The sequence below is a fragment of the Rattus norvegicus genome, chromosome 11 (genome assembly GCF_021556685.1).
Source record: "Rattus norvegicus strain SHRSP/BbbUtx chromosome 11, alternate assembly SHRSP_T2T, whole genome shotgun sequence".
Taxonomy (NCBI): Eukaryota; Metazoa; Chordata; class Mammalia; order Rodentia; family Muridae; genus Rattus; species Rattus norvegicus.
Window position 1 is genome coordinate 91734342 of NC_141544.1, and position 19933 is coordinate 91754274.

The following is a 19933-nucleotide window of genomic DNA, read 5'->3' on the forward strand; positions in this document are numbered from 1 at the left end:
GCTGTAGAACCCTTCTGCCTTAGTGACTGTTCTATTGCTGTGAAGAGACACCATGACCATTGCAACTTTTATGAAAAAAAAAACACTTAATTGGAGCTTGCTTCCATTTCACAGGTTTAATCCATCATCATTGTGGGGATCACGGTGGCCTGCACAGGTGGACATGGTATTGAGATGTCACTGAAAGTTCTACATCTGGATCCACAGGCAGCAAAAAGAGAGAGCCACTGGGCCTGGCTTGGGCTTTTGAAATGTCAAAGCTCATCCCGAGTGACACACTTCCTCTAATAAGGCCATATTCACACCAACAAGGCCACTTCGCCCAATCATTCTCAAGTATGCTGATGACTAAGCATTCCACGATACATGAACCAATGAGGGTGACTTAACTGAGTTCCTATTGCTGTGATAAAACATCATGACCAAAAGCAACTTGGGGAGAAAAGGGTTTATTTAGTTCACATTTCTATATCAACACTCATCTCTGAAGCAAGTCAGAACAGGAACTCAGCACAAGGAACTGGAGGCAGGGGTTGATACAGAGACCCTGGAGGAGTGCTGTCTACTGGATTGCTCCTTATGGCTTACTCTGTGTGCTTTCTTATAGAACCCAGGACCAACAAACCTGGGTGGCCCCACCAACAATAAGCTGGGCCCATCCTCATCAAACACTAATTAAGAAAAATACAGGTCTGCCTATAACCCAAACTCATGGAGGCATTTTCTTCATTTCATGGAGGTTCCCTCCTCTCAGATCATGTTAGCTTGTGTCAGGTGGACATAAAAATATCCAGCACAGAGGGGTGGCATTTTTATTCAAACCACCACATCCTTTCACTCTTAGACTTTTTTATTTATAAAATGTGAATTGATAGTTCTTGGTGATGCTGTGCAATGAATAAGAAGCCATGTCTATTTCAGTCGGTGAAATGTTGGGCACAGCATAAATGCAGAGTAATGGATATCACTTACTATCATTTGTCCTACAACTAGGGACCCTCCCATGCCATGCTCGTTACTTGTGTCCCTTAAAGCAAATCATACGAAAGAAGACACTGGTGAGACAGATAAGGGCTGAGACATTGTGGACCTATCCCATTTGGGTAAGGGCCTCTCACTGGGCACAGGGCTGAAGGCAGCAACCTCTATCCAACCCCTCCACAGTGTGCAGCCTCCGTGTTTGTAGGGGTTGCAGTTTCAGAAGGAACCTAAGAGATCCTGCCTAGGTTTTCTGCTCACTGCTGTATGTAGTGTCACTACAGCATTTCGCCTCTTCCCAAACTTTCTCTACAGTGAAGACCTGCAGCAATGGTGACAAACCTTGCCTTCATGTTAGAAGCATTCAAAGAACTTTAGGAAAAATCCTGGTGTTGGACTGGAGGTTCTTCTTGGTGGAAGACTCTTGCCGAGCATGCACAAAGTCCTGGGTTTCACACCCAGAAGAAAACTATCACTGTAGTTGCACAGATCCCCTCGTTTAGAATTAGTGGTGGATCCAAGCCAGGGCAGTCCTCAACTTCCCAGATCATTCCAAAGTGTTGTCAAGGCTGAGAAGGACTGGGCTTATGTATGGAGTCAAAGACACAAAAGAAACTAAGACAGAGACACAGTGATGGAGTCCATACGTGGCGATACAGTATTTTGAAAATATCTCGACCCATCCCATGGGCAAACACCAATCTCTGACTCTAGTAATGATACTCTGTCATGCTTGCAGAAAGGAGCCTAGCATGACTTTCCTCCAAGAGACTCCACCCAGCAGCTGACTGAAACAGATGCAGAGACCCTCAGGCAAACGTTGGACAGAACTCAGGGAGTCTTATGGAAGGATTGGGGAAAGGATTGGAGGCTCTGAAGGGGACAGGAACCCCACAGGAAGACCAACAGAGTTAACTAACCTGTTAACTAACTAACTTGGGGCTCTCAGAGATTGACCCACAAACCAAAGAACATACATAGGCTGGACCTAGGCCTCCCTGCACATATGCAACAGATGAGCAGTGTGTTCTTTACGTAGGTTCCCTCAACAACTGGAGCAGGGGCTGTCCTGAAACCTGTTGCCTGCCTATTGGATCTCATTCTTATAACTGGGGTGCCTTGTCTGGCTTCAGTGAAAGAAGACTCACCTAGTCCTGCAGAGACTTGATGCACAAGGGATACTGGGGGAAGTGGGAAGGGTTCTCCACCGTCTCATAGGAGAATGGAAATGGGGAAAGAGGGGAGGAATTGTGTAAGGGGGGACCAGGAAGAGGGGGGCAGTGATTGGGATGTAAATTGAATAAATAAATAAATGTAACAGAGAAAAAAAGAAAAAATATCTCCTCGATGCTAAGACACTAGAACTCCTTCTGGGCCTCACAGCCAGAGTTAATAATAAACTTTGTAGTCTCTTAAGACCTAAGACTGCTATTCTACTACTCAGCCTGTTTGCTTAACATGATTTTAAGAGGACAGTGTAACAATCATACTTATTTTGCTTTGGATTTCCCATGAAACCAATTTCTTGTTTTCGTTTTCTTTGTTTGTTTGGAGACAGGGCTTCTCTGTGTAGGAAGTCAACTATTTGTTGGTTTGTTTGGTTGGTTTTTTGAAACAGGATTTCTACAAGTAGCCCTGGCTATCCAAGAACTCAGAGATTTACCTGCCTGTGCCTTCCAAGTGCTGGGATTAAAGGTGTGTGTGCCACCACCGCCTGGGTGAAATGAATCTAAGCTAATGCATGGCTGTGGTTCTAACATATATACTCCTCATGCCCCTGGCCCATGAGTAAAGCACGAGTGTTTGCAGGTGGAACTCCTTATATAATCCACAATAAATGTTAGATGCAACATACGGATATTGCTTGAGAAACAAAGATGTTGTAATACTGTTTATTTTCTGGGTCAGTTGGACTTGGTGACTTAGTCCCTTGTCAAACTCTGTTAAAGATCTCTGTAAAGAATTCCTTCTTTCCTCATGTGAAATTTTTGCCATCTTCAATAAATTCAAACCAGAATCTCCTCGTTCGGGACACACAGAGAGATGGAGACAGACAGATTTACAAGACAGCCTTTAGGCAGGCATGGATTCAGACTCATGGCAGACAGACAGGGATGAGGGAAGATACAGGTGCCTTCCTGCAGAGCAAGTGGCAGCCAGTCTCTAAGACGTCCAGCGTGAGGTAGAACAGAGAGCCCATGTCTTCCTATGATGGGGTTGGAGAAACACCACATCCCACATGAAACACTCCAGGACAACTAGACCAATAGCATCGTCCTGGGAGAGCCTAAGCTCATGTGTATGCTACATGCTCTTCTAGGCTCCTGAAACCTGGTGGCTCACTCTTGCCATCACTCCTGTGGACAGCAAGAATGACATAGCACACCTGCTGCTGATGGCAGAGTATTGAAATTCATAGGCAAATGGAATGAACTAGAAAATATCATCCTGAGTGAGGAAACCCAATCACAGAAAAACATACTTGCTATGCACTCAGTGATAAGTGAATATTAGCCCAAAAGCTTGAATTACTCAATCTACAGGAAGCTCAAGAAGAAGGATGACCAAATGCGGATGCTCCCACTCTTTCTTAAAAAGGGAAACAAAAATATCCATAGGAAGAGATATGGAGGCAGAGTTTAGAGTGGATACTGAAGGAATGGCCATTCAGAGCCTGCCCTACATGTGGCCCATAAATATATACAGCCACTAAAACTACATAAAATTGATGAAGCTAAAAAGTGCATGCTGAAAGGGACTGGATATAGATCTCTCCTGAGAGACACATCCAGAGCATGTCCAATACAGAGGTCAATGCTAGCAGCAAATCACTGAACTGAGAACAGGACCCCCTGGGGGGGGGAATTAGAGGAAGGAATGAAGGAGCTGAAGGGGCTTGCAACCCCATAAGAACAACAATGCCAACCAACCAGAGCTTCCAGGGACTAAACCACTACCAAAAGACTATACATGGACTGATCCAGGGCTCCAACTGCATATGTAGCAGAGAATAGCCTTGTTGGAGCACCAGTGGAAGGGGAAGCCCTTGGTCCTGCCAAGGTTGGACCTCCAGTGTGGAGGGGAATGTCGGGGGTGCTGGTGAGGCGGGGTCCATGGCCGGGACACCCTTATGGGGGAGGGAGAAGGAATAGGGGGGCTTTTGGGCAGGAAACCAGGAAAGGGAATAACATTTGAAATGTAAATAAAGAAATATATCTAATAAAAATGATGTAAAAAAGAAAACAGAAACAAAAAGGAAAAAGAAAGAGAAAAAGAAAGCAGGCTGAACAAGCCAGGGGAGGCAAGCCAGTGAGCAACATTCCTCCTCCATACCCTCTGCATCAACTTCTGCATCTACGTTCCTACTTTGTATGAGTTCCAATCCTGACTTCTTTTGGTAATGAGCAGCCATGTGGCAGTGTAAGCTGAATAGACCCGTCCTTCCCCAACTTGCTTCTTGGTCATGATGTTTTGTGCAGGAATAGAAACCCTGACTAAGACATCTTTCCTCTTGTTTCCATTTGTCCTCCTGTCTCATTCTGGCTTCTTTCCCATACTCCCCTATGTATGAAACCAAAGTTACAAAGTAATTACACTTTTCATTTCTAACTGGTCATATTTTATTTATTCAGAATATTGTACTCTTTCCCCTACCAAGAAATCAGGTTTTATTTTGGAGGCGTATGTTCAAAAAAGTTGGAAACTTGTGGAAACTTACCCTCAAATTTCCCTGGACAGGACTTTGAGGCTGTCTGAGGGAAGGGCCGAATCTCTGGTTGTGGGGGTCTGTTGCAATTTGGCAAAGAGAAGATGGGGAAATTGGCTTCAGGAGGAGTGAGAACTTCACCTACATTCAGTGGAGGGAGTCGGTAGACATATCCGATTTGTCGTTGGTGGAAAGGAAAGAGTCCTTTACCTGGCCCTCTTTTCCTTGAGTGTCCGTGTGGTGGACCATGTCCCCGATGATACTGACCCTTGAGTTCTTGGCTATTGGAGGGTGGGTCACAAGGTCCATAGTCAAGGAAATCATGTCCATGGGGGTGGTGTCCATGGGGATGGTCACCATGAGGATGGTGACCATGGGGGTGGTGTCCATGGGGATGCTGACCATGAGGGTGGTGTCCATGGGGATGCTGACCATGAGGGTGGTGTCCATGGGGATGCTGACCATGAGGGTGGTGTCCATGGGGATGCTGACCATGAGGGTGGTGTCCATGGGGATGCTGTCCATGGCAAGGATGCTCATTACAACTGTGATTATGAGGGGGTCTATGGCTCCTGTTGGTACCAGAAGGACCAGAATGGCCAGGGAGCATTTGTGGAAGGGCTCCTTCTTGAAGGGGTGGTCTGTCTGAGTTATCTTTTCCTTCTGGTGGTGGTGGGCATCCAATTTCATGTGTCTTATGGGTATGATGATGGTCCCTGGGTCCACTGAGCTTACACAGATGTTTGTCACAATGAGGATGCTCATGGCCCCGATGGGGTTTCATGTCACTCCTGTTTTTAAGATCCTGGTAAAGGACACAGAAACGTGAATATAATTATGTTGGAAGCTAGATTTTAGGCTGGACTGCAGGCTCTCAAAGATTTCACAAATTGATCTAAGACATAGGAAATGAAAAAAGCCATTGTATTTTTAAAACATTAACTATTTCATAATATGTAGGGGTTTGCCTGCGTGTATGTCCGTGTACTCTGTGTGTGTGTGTGTGTGTGTGTGTGTGTGTGTGTGTGTGTGTGTGTGTGTGTGTAGTGTTTGTGGAGGCCAGAAGAAGGCATAAATCTAGAACTGGAACTAAAAACAGCCATGAGCTGCCATGTGGGGCTGGGTCCTCTTGAAGAGCATCAAATAACATAACTGCAGAGCCATCTCTCCAGCTCTGGTTCTTACATTTTTGTTTTTTTCTAATCAAATTACATTCAAAATAAAAAAGGAATCTGTTGTTGAATAGCATTATTATTGCCCAAGAGAAGTATGACAAATCAGCTAATGTCAAAGTAAGAGTGGTCCTTTGGTGCTGCTTTATAAAAATTGTGTTAACCTTATTTTTCTCATTTCAATGAAAAGAGATCAAGGAACAGTAACTGCCTACTGAGCTAGCAGTTTTGATGGATCTGACATTCCCAACACAGTGCCAAGATACGCTCCTCTAAACTTAACCTCGAAACCCTCAGCTTTAGCTTAAACAAACAAACAAACAAAAACACAGAGTCTTTCTCTGTAGCTCAGCCTGGCCTGGAACTTGGCTATTTTTCTACTTCAGCTTCCCACATGTTGGAACTACAGTTGTATACCGAAACAGACTTTAATTAAAAAAGTTAAGGCTAGGCATGTGGCTGTCTGTGTGGCTAGGTGTCACAGCACTCAGGAGCCAGAAGTAGGCAGATCTCTGAGTCTCAGGCCAGCTTGGTTTACAGAGTGAGTTCCAGATTAGACAATGCTACATAGTGAGTTCCAGATTAGAGAATGCTACAGAGTGAAGCCTTGACTCAAAAAACAAAAATAAATTAAAATAAAACAACAAACGAGCAAATAAAATCTATGGAGCCATCTCTACTCTGACTCTGTCTCTTTCTCTTACACACACACGCACACACACACACACACACACACACACACACACACACACACATCGTAAGAGGCAAAAGAACCAAATGTACTATTCGAGAGATTATCTCTTGGTCTGGTCCTGCTCATAATGAGGGCTGTTCAGCCAACCCACCTCAGTGTTGAAGACTTCACAGATCAGGTCAGTGTATTCTGGGGTTTCCAAGTCAGAGGCTTCTGTACTGTAGGTCAAAACTACTCTGCACAATCCAAAGACCTTCAAAGGGAAATGGCTATTAGCATGTGCAAGAGGAATATACAGTGAATGGGTCCATACAGTGTGTGTCCGCATGGCTGTCAACATTTCCAGCCAAGGAAAAGCTTTAAATGAATAAGAGGAAAGTGTCTAGGTCTGTATCTTCCACAGGATTTTATCAGACTTCTGTGGGTTTCTCCACGAACAGATGCACTGTCCATCTGTATGTAGTCCTAGGGACACATGCCCCCTCCTAGAGACAAATGTCTATGCTACCCTTAGGCCAGTGTTTCTGCAATAAAGACCTGGGTTGCTTGTGCCTGGGGGAAGGGAAATGCTATTGAAGACAGATTTATGTAACTTGCAAGTGCTGGGAAGGGCAGAGCCACTACAAAGATGGGTTTGCTTGAGTCCTGTTAACATGAGTGTCTGCTGGCTCTCACTAGCTGACACTCTGTGTTCTGGAAACCCCTAACCCCATTTGTCAAAGGACAAGAAGACAATTCATTTCTAGAAAAAGCTATGCATTGAGGCTGTCTGGACAGTTTTGAGGTTCAAAGAGACCTATATGAATGTGGACTTGCCAGTTCCCAGCAGTGGGAAATAAATTGTACAAAGGTTCTGAAATCCTGTGTTTGTAAGTGAGTGGGATTCCCACAGGGACAAACGGCTTTAGTTCAGTGAGGGGAGGCTGCTAGCTTCTCCTTCTCCAGACTTTATGACGCTGCAGTAGGTTTTCAGTGCCGCACAAACACAGCAGAGTATTTGTCTTTTGCAGCTGATGAGGAGGAATCTAGAACCGGCTCAAGTAGGAAAGTTGAGCAGCTGGAATGTGTATATATGTAAGTATGCATTTGCCACTTGTGAAATTGTTGACACAACACATGCCTCTTCCCTTCTGGCTGGAGACAGCAGATGTGCCATTAAACCCCAGGAAAGCCCTCGGATCGAGAACAGAACAGAGTTCCACATTGCTAACACTAACCAACTAAGAGTACACTAGTAGGGGGTTAAGATTGTAGGCCTCATCCCAGGGTAACTGAGCCAGACACTTGCATCTCCACAGTGGGGCTGCCTCGGAGCTCAGCAGACAATAATAACATAGTGGAGATGCTTTATAAACACTAAGATACCAAGTGCATTAGTCATTCTCTGATCACAGTGACCAAATACCTGCTAGGCAAGGACTAAAGGGAGGAGATATTGGGCGTCGTCAGTAAGCCCTTTCAGCAGATAATGGGTCAATTTGACTAAGGAAGAAGTCCTGGATTCTAACCAAGCTTGGCAGGACCACAGTAACATCGTCACTTGTCACCTGGGATACCTGCGAGTGTCCATGCTTGTTACAGATGGCCTTAGCATATGCTGGCTATTGGCTCACTAAGCCTTTCGTCTTAAAGAATTGAAAAATTCAGTTCCAGGTACTATGTATATCATGTCGCATACATTCTAAAACCATTTCTCCATCCGCCGATCAGAATGAATACGTGAACTTACGTTCTAGGGCGGTGTGAGTGTTGGTCAGTGAACATGTGTGTGAGGAGTCCCTTGAGGTGGTGGGCACTCTCTAAATGGCGGTGTGTCACACTTACCGGAGGGTGTCTGGGGAAGTGTTGTGTGGAACAGTTCCTCACCGAGAATTCCATGAAGTAGCTGGTTCTTTCCCCTCCTCTCTGGAACAAAGGAATCAACACAGTTTCAAGAGCATAGAAGCTGAGTGGGAAAGTAATAGACACCCATCGTACGACATCTTGTAAAACACTAAGGGAGTGAAAATGATGAATACATGTGATTTTCCTTTGGTTTCTGCTTAATACATAAAAATAGATTACGCCAGTGAAAAGAAATCACCGTTTGCAGAAATTGTTATACACGGGCAGAAGCATAGCAGGGAAAAACACCCTCCCTGAGCTCCAGATCCTCATTTTTTGGGGATGTCACTGCTACATTTTTTGTTTTATTTATGTTTATGTGTCAGAAATTCTTCCTGCATAAGCTTCTGTCCAAGGTCAGAAGACGGTGTCAGGTAATCTGGATTGAGAGTCACAGCTGATTGTGAACCATTATGCCCAATCTTAGAATCCTACCCAGGTCCTCTGGAAGAGCAGTCAGTGCTCTTAACCTGGGAGCTATCTCTCCAGCCCTAGTCCCACTGGTTTCACTGGAATCACAAAAATCCCTGAAAGAGTTCCAGGAAAACACAAACAAACAGTTGAAGGAATTAAAAATGGAAATAGAAGCAATCAAGAAAGCACAAAGGGAAACAACCCTGGATATAGAAAACCAAAGGAAGAGACAGGGAGCCGCAGATACAAGCATCATCAACAGAATACAAGAGATAGAAGAGAGATAGAATCTCAGGAGCAGAAGATTCCATAGAAATCATCAACACAGTGGTCAAATATAATGTAAAGCGGAAAAATCTACTGGTCCAAAACATACAGGAAATTCAGGACTCAATGAGAAGATCAAACCTAAGGATAATAGGTATAGAAGAGAGTGAAGACTCCCAGCTCAAAGGACCAGTAAATATCTTCAACAAAATCATAGAAGAAAACTTCCCTAACCTAAAGAAAGAGATGCCCATAAACATACAAGAAGCCTACAGAACTCCAAATAGATTGGACCAGAAAAGAAACTCCTCCAGTCACATAATAGTCAAAACACCAAATACACAAAATAAAGAAAGAATATTAAAAGCAGTAAGGGAAAAAAGTCAAGTAACATATAAAAGCAGACCTATCAGAATCACACCAGACTTCTCACCAGAGACTATGAAAGCCAGAAGATCCTGGACAGATATCATACAGACCCTAGGAGAAGACAAATACCAGCCCAGGTTACTGTATCCAGCAAAACTCTCAATTAACATATATGGAGAAACCAAGATATTCCAAAACAAAACCAAATTTACACAATATCTTTCTACAAATCCAGTGCTACAAAGGATAATAAATGGTAAAACCCAACATAAGGAGGCAAGCTACATCCTAGAAAAAGCAAGAAACTAATCATCTTGTCAACAAAACAAAGAGAAGACAAGAACACAAACATAATCTCACATCCACATATGAATGTAACAGGAAGCAATAATCACTATTCCTTACTATCTCTCAATATCAATGGTCTCAACTCCCCAATAAATTTTCAAAGGAAAAATCTACCAAGATGAACTCTCAATCCTAAATATCTATGCTCCAAATACAAGGGCACCTACATACATAAAAAAAAAAAAACTTACTGAAACTCAAAAGACACATTGCACCTCACGCAATAATAGTAGGAGATTTCAACACCCCACTCTCATCAATGGACAGATCATGGAAACAGAAATTAAACAGAAAAAAAAAGATTCCTTCTGTGGCAGAAATTAAACAGAGACATAGACAGACTAAGAGAAGTCATGAACCAAATGGACTTAACAGATGTTTATAGAAAATTCTATCCTAAAACAAAAGGATATACCTTCTCACCACCTCATGGTACTTTCTCCAAAATTGACCATAATAGGTCATAAAACAGGTCTCAACAGATACAGAAAGATAGAAATAATCCCATGCGTCCTATCAGATCACTACGGGCTAAAGCTGGTCTTCAATAACAATAAGGGAAGAATGCCCACATATACGTGGAAATTGAACAATGCTCTACTCAATGATAACCTGGTCAAGGAAGAAATAAAGAAAGAAATTAAAGACTTCTTAGAATTTAATGAAAATGAAGGTACAACATACCCAAACTTAGGGGACACAATGAAAGCTGTGCTAAGAGGAAATCTCATATCTCTGAGTGCCTGCAGAAAGAAACAGGAGAGAGCATATGTCACCAGTTTGACAGCACACCTAAAAGCTCTAGAACAAAAAGAAGCAAATACACCCAGGAGGAGTAGAAGGCAGGAAATAATCAAACTCAGAGCTGAAATCAACCAAGTAGAAACAAAAAGGACCATAGAAAGAATCAACAGAACCAAAAGTTAGTTCTTTGAGAAAATCAACAAGATAGATAAACCCTTAGCCAGACTAACGAGAGGACACAGAGAATGTGTCCAAATTAACAAAATCAGAAATGAAAAGCAAGACATAACTACAGAATCAGAGGAAATTCAAAAAATCATCAGATCCTACTACAAAAGCCTATATTCAACAAAACTTGAAAATCTGCAGGAAATGGACAATTTCCTAGATAGATACCAGGTACCGAAGTTAAATCAGGAACAGATAAACCATTTAAACAACCCCATAACTCCTAACGAAATAGAAGCAGTCATTAAAGGTCTCCCAACCAAAAGGAGCCCAGGTCCAGATGGGTTTAGTGCATTATTCTATCAGACCTTCATAGAAGACCTCATACCAATACTATCCAAACTATTCCACAAAATTGAAACAGATGGAGTGCTACCGAATTCCTTCTATGAAGCCACAATTACTCTTATACCTAAACCACACAAAGACCCAACAAAGAAAGAGAACTTCAGGGGTTGGGGATTTAGCTCAGTGGTAGAGCGCTTGCCTAGGAAGCACAAGGCCCTGGGTTCGGTCCCCAGCTCCGAAAAAAAAAGAACAAAAAAAAAAAAAAAAAGAAAGAAAGAAAGAGAACTTCAGACCAGACCAATTTCCCTTATGAATATCGACCCAAAAATACTCAATAAAATTCTGGCAAACCGAATCCAAGAACACATCAAAACAATCATCCACCATGATCAGTAGGCTTCATCCCAGGCATGCAGGGATGGTTTAATATACAGAAGACCATCAATGTGATCCATTATATAAACAAACTGAAAGAACAAAACCACATGATCATTTTATTAGATGCTGAGAAAGCATTTGACAAAATTCAACACCCCTTCATGATAAAAGTCATGGAAAGAATAGGAATTCAAGGCCCATACCTAAACATAGTTAGAGCCATATACAGCAAACCAGTCACTAACATTAAACTAAGTAGAGAGAAACATGAAGCAATCCCACTAAAATCAGGGACTAGATAAGGATGCCCACTCTCTCCCTACTTATTCAGTATAGTTCTTGAAGTTCTAACCAGAGCAATCAGACAACAAAAGGAGATCAAGGGGATACAGATTGGAAAAGAAGAAGTCAAAATATCACTATTTGCGGATGATATGATAGTATATTTAAGTGATCCCAAAAGTTCCACCAGAGAACTAATAAACCTGATAAACACCTTCAGCAAAGTGGCTGGGTATAAAATTAACTCAAATAAATCAGTAGCCTTCCTCTACACAAAAGAGAAACAAGCCGAGAAAGAAATTAGGGAAACGACACCCTTCATAATAGTCCCAAATAATATAAAATACCTTGGTGTGACTTTAACCAAGCAAGTAAAAGATCTGTATGATAAGAACTTTAAGCCTCTGAGGAAAGAAATTGAAGAAGACCTCAGAAGATGGAAAGATCTCCCATGATCATGGATTGGCAGGATTAATATAGTAAAAATGGCCATTTTACCAAAAGCGATCTACAGATTCAATGCAATCCCCATCAAAATATCAATCCAATTCCTCAGAGAGTTAGACAGAACAATTTGCAAATTCATCTGGAATAACAAAAAACCCAGGATACCTAAGACTATCCTCCACAATGAAAGGACTTCAGGGGGAATCACTATCCCTGAACTCAAGCAGTATTACAGAGCAATAGTGATAAAAACTGCATGGTATTGGTACAGAGACAGACAGATAGACCAATGGAATAGAATTGAAGACCCAGAAATGAACCCACATACCTATGGTCACTTGATTTTTGACAAAGGAGCTAAAACCATCCAATGGAAAAAAGATAGCATTTTCAGCAAATGGTGCTGGTTCAACTGGAGGTCAGTATGTATAAGAATGCATATCGATCCATGCTTATCACACTGTACAAAGCTTAAGTCCAAGTTTGTCAAGGACCTCTACATCAAACCAGATACACTCAAACTAATAGAAGAAAGGGTGGGGAAGCATCTGGAACACATGGGCACTGGAGAAAATTTCCTGAACAAAACACCAATGGCTTATGCTCTAAGATCAAGAATTGACAAATGGGATCTCATAGAACTGCAAAGCTTCTGTAAGGCAAAGGACACTGTGGTTAGGACAAAATGGCAACCAACAGATTGGGAAAAGATCTTTACCAATCCTACAACAGATAGAGGCCTTATATCCAAAATATACAAAGAACTCAAGAAGTTAGACTGCAGGGAGACAAATAACCCTATTAAAAAATGGGGTTCAGAGCTAAACAAAGAATTCACAGCTGAGGCATGCCGAATGGCTGAGAAACACCTAAAGAAATGTTCAACATCTTTAGTCATAAGGGAAATGCAAATCAAAACAACCCTGAGATTTCACCTCACCCCAGTGGGAATGGCTAAGATCAAAAACTCAGGTGACAGCAGATGCTGGCGAGGATTCGGAGAAAGAGGAACACTCCTCCATTGTTGGTGGGATTGCAGACTGATACAACCATTCTGGAAATCAGTCTGGAGGTTCCTCAGAAAATTGGACATTGAACTAACTGAGGGCCCAGCTATACCTCTCTTCGGCATATACCCAAAAGATGCCCCAACATATAACAAAGACATGTGCTCCACTATGTTTATAGCAGCTTTATTTATAATAGCCAGAAGCTGGAAAGGACCCAGATATCCTTCAACAGAGGAATGGATACAGAAAATGTGGTACATCTACACAATGGAATATTAATCAGCTATCAAAAACAATGCCTTTATGAAATTCATAGGTAAATGGATGGAACTGGAAAATATCATCCTGAATGAGGTAACCCAATCACAGAAAAACACACATGGTATGTACTCATTGATAGGTGACTATTAGCCCAAGTCCTTGAATTACCCTAGATGCACAGAACACATGAAACTCAAGAAGGATGACCAAAATGCGAATGCTTCACTCCTTCTTTAAAAGGGGAACAAGAATACCCTTGGCAGGAAATAGGGAAGCAAAGTTTAGAACAGAGGCAAAAGGAACACCCATTCAGAGCCTGCCCCACATGTGGCCCATACATATACAGCCACCAAACTAGATAAGATGGATGAAGCAAAGAAGTGCAGGCTGACAGGAACCAGATGTAGATCTCTCCTGAGAGGCACACCCAGAATACAGCAAATACATAGGCGAACGCCAGCAGCTAACGACTGAACTGAGAAGGGGACTCCCGTTGAAGGAATCAGAGAAAGGACTGGAAGAGCTTGAAGAGACTCGAGACCCCATATGATCAACAATGCTAACCAACCAGAGCTTCCAGGGACTAAGCCACTACCCAAAGACTATACGTGGACTGACCCTGGGCTCCAACCTCAAAGGTAGCAATGAATAGCCTAGTAAGAGCACCAGTGGAAGGGAAGCCCTTGGTCCTGCCAAGACTGAACACCTAGTGAATGTGATTGTTGGGGGGAGGGTGGTAATGGGGGGAAGATGGGGAGGGGAAGCCCACATAGATGGGGAAGGGTAGGGGTTTAGGGGGATGTTGGCCCGGAAACCGGGAAGGGGAATAACAATCGAAATGTAAATAAGAAATACTCAAGTTAATAAAGATTAAAAAAAAGAGTACATACTGTCCCTTCAAAGGACCAGTTCAATTCCCCATCAGGAGATCCAATGCCCTCTTCTAGCCTGTGGTCTCTCTCTCTGTCTCTCTCTCTCTCTTTCTCTCTCTTCCCTCCTCTCTCTGTCTGTCTCTGTCTGTCTCTGTCTCTGTCTCTCTCTCTCTCTCTCTCACACACACACACACACACACAAATAAACAAATATTAAAAGTATGTATTTAAAAGAAACAAAAGCCAAAACATTATCTGGCTGTTCCACATGACAGCCCTCAGTGGGAGGCACTAATATTCTGGATCTATCAGGCAGAGACATTTAGCCTCAGCTCTAAAGCTGGTCATGGTCAGGCTCATTTCCCAAGCCTCAGTATTCTACCATAAGGAGGCTAACATTGGATAGTTTTTAGTGTTCAAATAATCCAATAATGCTCTTGCCTTTCCTTTGGCTTCTTTTTCCTGTCAGATAATAATTCTATCCTTATCCCTTATCTCGTATCTCTTCAATACGTGAAGTTTATCTGATTGTTGTTTACTGAGTATCAAAGGCTGCAACAATTTCAAAGGAGCTGCCTAGGTTAGGCCAGTGTACAGGGCCTGCTGCTCAGCTCACACCCAACACGCTGAAGTAGTGGGAACTCACCATTCTTATAACCCTTTCAGCCCTTTCCACTCTGAATGAGGCAAAGTCACCATTCTCCGCTTTGTACTTGTCGAGGGCTTTACGGGCTAGCTTTCTGTAGGGCTCGGAATCCTCAAATGAGTCCACTAGTACAGGACTGTCTTTGGTGTTGATATATGCCGAAGAGACTAGAGAAAGGAGAAAGAAATTGATGCCACAGGGTCAGAGTTGGAAGCGGCAACTTCGAAGCCAGGTCAGAATACAGCACGTGTAAGCACATCCCTGAGAGTCATTACTGTTATTATAGACGGACTAACTGAAGGTTAAAGTAATTCAAGGTCAATCGGCGAGACAACAGCTGTTTTCTCTGCCATTCCACGTGACTGCCATCAATGAGGCCCACTCCAGCCTTCACAAGTGCTGCTTTAATCTAGGCTTCCTATCTTTGTCAAGGAGAGAATGGCAGCTTAAAGTTAAAGCTACAGAAAATGGTTGAGCGCAATTTCCCTCCCTCCCTCCCTCCCTCCCTCCCTCCCTCCCTCCCTCTCTCCCTCAACCTCCCCTCTATCTGAGGGTGTGCTCCCTTTCTTTTTTTGCCCACAGGGAATTGCCCTGGGGCTGCCCTCAGACTCATACTATGGTCTTCTGGAGTGCTAGGAATACAGGTCTGTAACACCATGCCTTGCTTCTTTTTAAAAGGAATTTCAACTGCTCAACTTAGCTGGGCAGAAGTGGCTGTGCCTTTAATCCCAGCACTCAGAAGACAGAGGCAAGCAGATCTCTGTGAGTTCCAAGGCCAGCCTACTCTACAAAGTGAGTTCCAGGACAAAGAGAGATAAAAAGAGAAACTCCGTCTCATCAAACAAACAAACCTAATTCTTTTGGAGAAAATACTAAAATACTTAAGAATGTTAAGACAGCGTTGGCACTGTAGAAACGTAGACGTAGCATTCTTTGTCATGCCTCAGTGTGCTTCTGGGAGCACACCTTGGAACCTTTGCCAGCCCCAATTATTTTTATCTCTGCAATAAAAAGTTCCACAACATTTACTTCATAGCCTCGAGTAAAATTAGATGGAATGATTGGATCTGTGTGGCACAGCATATGACTACTTTATACACTAGGACATAGAACTCTTAACTGTTGAAGCCAATTCTTAGCAAGAATGCACTGTATTCTGCAAATCATGAATTCAACTCCACCATGAATTCTAAATAAGGAAAGCTTAAACAGATTAAGTAACCTGCTCCCCAGCTCACAATGATCCTGGAGATAAAATAGTTGGAGCTGGCTGAAGTTCAATGGCATGACCTGGAAGGCAAAATCTAGACACAGTGAAGACAAGATTCCATCTCAACGGCACTGAAGGCACCAGTCAGCTCCCATTCCACCACCCTGTTACCTAATCCACACCACTGTATGACCGAGTTCTACATTCACTTGGAATCAGTTAGCAACTCCGCAGATGACCTTACCGGATCTCATGGTGCAGTTATAGCCATTCACGCTAAGATCTTGAGACTCATTGGAGTATCTTGTGGCTATTACCTTACACTGTCCAATCACCTGTAAGACAAGAGGATTCCCATCAATCTCATCACAGACTGTACTGCACACCATTGGCACCCCAAACCCTTATGAGAGCAATGGGATGTGACCACACCCCATATGTTTTCAAAGGAGGCAGCACTAGATAGAGCCCCTTGGTGCGTAAAACTTGAACTTCTGGAATTGGCATCTCGTATCTGCTCATTCCTTTGTACTCTCACCTGTGAAGGGAGCCTGGCCTCAATATCCAGCCTCATACCCAGGACAAGACCTAATTCCTCACTGCAATTACAGCCATTACCACCAACAAAGTCAGTCTTCACCGCACACAATTCCCAGCTCATTAATTCATAGGCTGTGTTTTTTTAAACGACATTGGACTCCATTTACTCACACTCTCTCCCTTCAGAGTTCAGCGGATTGATGTCTAAGGATGTTTGCTGATTTGCGCGGGACTTGAAGGTAATGGCGCTATCTCAAGGAGCCACGAGAGAACAATTGAAGGTTAAGATCATCTTCATGAATCTTAAGATGCCAGCAGCTTTTCCCACTGTCTAGCCCAGCATGTGTCTCCAGTGAGTGAGCTGATTAGATAGAAGAATGATATGAGGAACCCAGTGGCCCCATTACTTACAACCTCAGATGTCCTCATGGCTGGAAGACACTCATCCTGGGCTTTTGTGGAGAGGACCCAACAGTCAGATTCTACCACATCTAAAACTAAGTAGTAGATGGTGGCAGTTTCCTAAGGGTAACAAGGAAGGGACAGGTCAGGAGGATGCAGGGACACAGAGATCTTTTTGTTTTGGTTTATTTTGTTGTTGCTGTTGTTCATTTTAGTTTTTCATGATTTATCTATTTTTATTTTCTATACATAGGTGTTTTTGCCTGTATGTATGTCTGTGTGAGGGTGTTAGATCCCCTGGAACTGGAGTACTAGACAGTTATGAGATGGATGCTGGGAATTGAACCACAGACTTCTGGAAGAGCAGCCACTGAGTCATCTTCCAGCGCCCGTTTTTATTTTTAATAAAAGCAATCTCTTCCTTTCCCTTTCTTTTCTTTCCCTCTATTCTCACACACTCTCCTTCCCTCCTTCCTTCCTTCCTTCCTTCCTTCCTTCCTTCCCGTCCCCTTCCCTTTCTTTCTCTCTTCTTCCTTCCACTTTCCATTTCTCTGTCCATTGTTCATTCTTTTTCTTTTTAAAGAACAGGACTCCAGGATGTAAGAACCCAGGCTGGCTTTGAACTTACCTTTGTGCTTCACAGTCCCAAGTGCTGAATTACAGGCATGCACTACTGTGGATCCAGAGGTTTCTTCTCTCACCTTTAAAAGCTGCACTAAATGGCCCATTGGTTTGGGCAGGTGTTGAAAGTTCAAGCCCAGAGTTAAGAGTAACAAATAACTACCACCTTCTCTGGTCTGTATTTGTGGTCCTGTCCTCTGTGCCTGAACTGTCTTTCCCTCCTTAGCAGCAGAGAACAGCAGCAGAACAAAACAAGCAAGGAAAAATATAAATACATCTTGCAATCATCATTTTTTTCCCCTTAGCCAGTCATAAACAAGGCTGAGTGGTCTTTCCTTGAAATGTCTCATGTCTTGCCTAGCCTGTATTTTGACCACTGCCTTGATCTGGTCCTCGTTTCTGCATTCCTGGATATGCAAACGAACTCTTTGTTCATGTCCCTATCACCTGCCTCTGTCCCCTGAGTCTCATTGTGTCCCCTTCTCCAGCCTTTCTGTACTGCCTTTCAGAGGTAGCACCATTCACTTTCATCCTGTGTCAGACAAATGTGTGACACATGGCTATTACATTGTTTGCTGTCTTAAGTTCTGTGTTCCTGATTTCTGCATTTGGCAGTGCCTCCCCATCTCCAGTGCTGTAAAAAGTATGAAATGCTTTGTGTGTCATCTGCAGTTGCCCGGGGTCTGGCTTCCTGCCTTCAGGCATTCCATTGTAGAAAATGTACGAAATTGTTATGGTTGTTGTTGGTACTGTTATTGCTGCAGTGGGAGGAAACAGCATCGCTCTGTAGTCCCGATTGCCCTATTAAATCTGGTCTAAACAACCATAGAATTTAAATGAAGACAGTAAGCTTGCTTGGCTTCAAGATAAGCCCATATACTCTTCCAACTTCACACTGAACTCCAGAACCTCACTGAACTTCTATAATCCCTACCTGCTTATTCCATTCCTGTGCAGTAGGTCACTTTCAGATTCCCTGCTCACCTCTAGGACATGTGGTGCTAGAATTCACCTGTTCAAATCCCTCTAACCTCCAGAACCCACCACCGTATTTCCCTTTCAGAATTAAAAGATCTGTCATTGTGTCGCCCCAATATCTTTGGAGTGTATATGGTCACAAACCTATTCTGTCTTTTTTTTCTGAGGAGCACAACTAATTCTAGTTTTCTTTTCAAAGTTCCCAGTATTCTACAGGATCTACAGTGCTTCCGAATAGTTGCAGCCGGATGCATGGTTACTGACGTGCCAATAACCAAGATTAGTTTAGAGGCAAACCCAACAACTCAGAGTCCGCTTCAGAAACTAAACAGGAAACCTGGCTAAAGTTGTCAATTGTGTAAAGCAGCCTGGTCTGGGGCTGCAGTCCCCATTGCCCCTGACACGTTGTCTCCCAGCTCCAATCCTCCATTGGCCATGTCTTACCACTCTGTCCAAGTGGGCATCAGAGACCCGCAGCAGCTGAAAAGTATAGCCACTCCTCCGCCCTTTATTGATCAAGTCTAGAACTTTCTCAGCCAAAGGCTTGGAGGCATCACAGTTGGTGGGACTCAGGGCATGGGAACACTGCAGGGTGACTAGAAGCAATGCCGTGGTGAGCACCTTCATGGTGCAAAACCATCCTCGGCTGTGGTCCACCATAGTGGAGAATGCTACAGTGACTCACACTCAGTTGATAAAGGTCTTTATAGATCTTTTGTTGTATAACTGGGCATGTTCACTTTGACCCCAGGTTCAAATATCTGTCAACAGTCTGTAAATGATTAGTGTAGAGAAAGTTAAGACCCAACACTGATGCGTGGGTAAAAACCATCATTTGTGCAATACGCTATATCGGGTAGACAACTGACTCAGGGTGCATTTGACCCTAAGTATTTATTGTGTGGGTGTGGGGGATGGAATTGGGAGTAAGTTTTCTTTTACTTGTCTCATTTGGAAATCTCTACAGCCAGCTGCTTTTTGTGGATTATGGTGCTAAAATTCCTTAGTGGAACACAGCCGAATTATCTGAGCAGGGTAACACATTCGATGCCCTGACTCTTGAAGGGCATGACCTTCAGCAGTGACTGTGAAATCTGATGGACATTTTTTTTTGGTTCTTTTTTTCCGGAGCTGGGGACCGAACCCAGGGCCTTGCGCTTCCTAGGCAAGCGCTCTACCACTGAGCTAAATCCC

General features: G+C 43.2%; 1 protein-coding gene across 3 annotated transcripts; it reads right to left on the reverse strand.

The window, feature by feature from the left end:
• Window positions 1-4574: 4574 nt before the first annotated feature.
• On the reverse strand, window positions 4575-19417 carry Hrg (histidine-rich glycoprotein). Of its 3 annotated transcripts, NM_133428.2 has the most exon segments (7): window positions 4575-5489; window positions 6702-6803; window positions 8375-8455; window positions 14989-15155; window positions 16443-16533; window positions 17150-17260; window positions 19184-19417. In NM_133428.2, coding segments are annotated over 7 exon segments (1578 nt in total). In that variant the 5' UTR covers window positions 19367-19417; the 3' UTR covers window positions 4575-4646.
• Window positions 19418-19933: the final 516 nt, after the last annotated feature.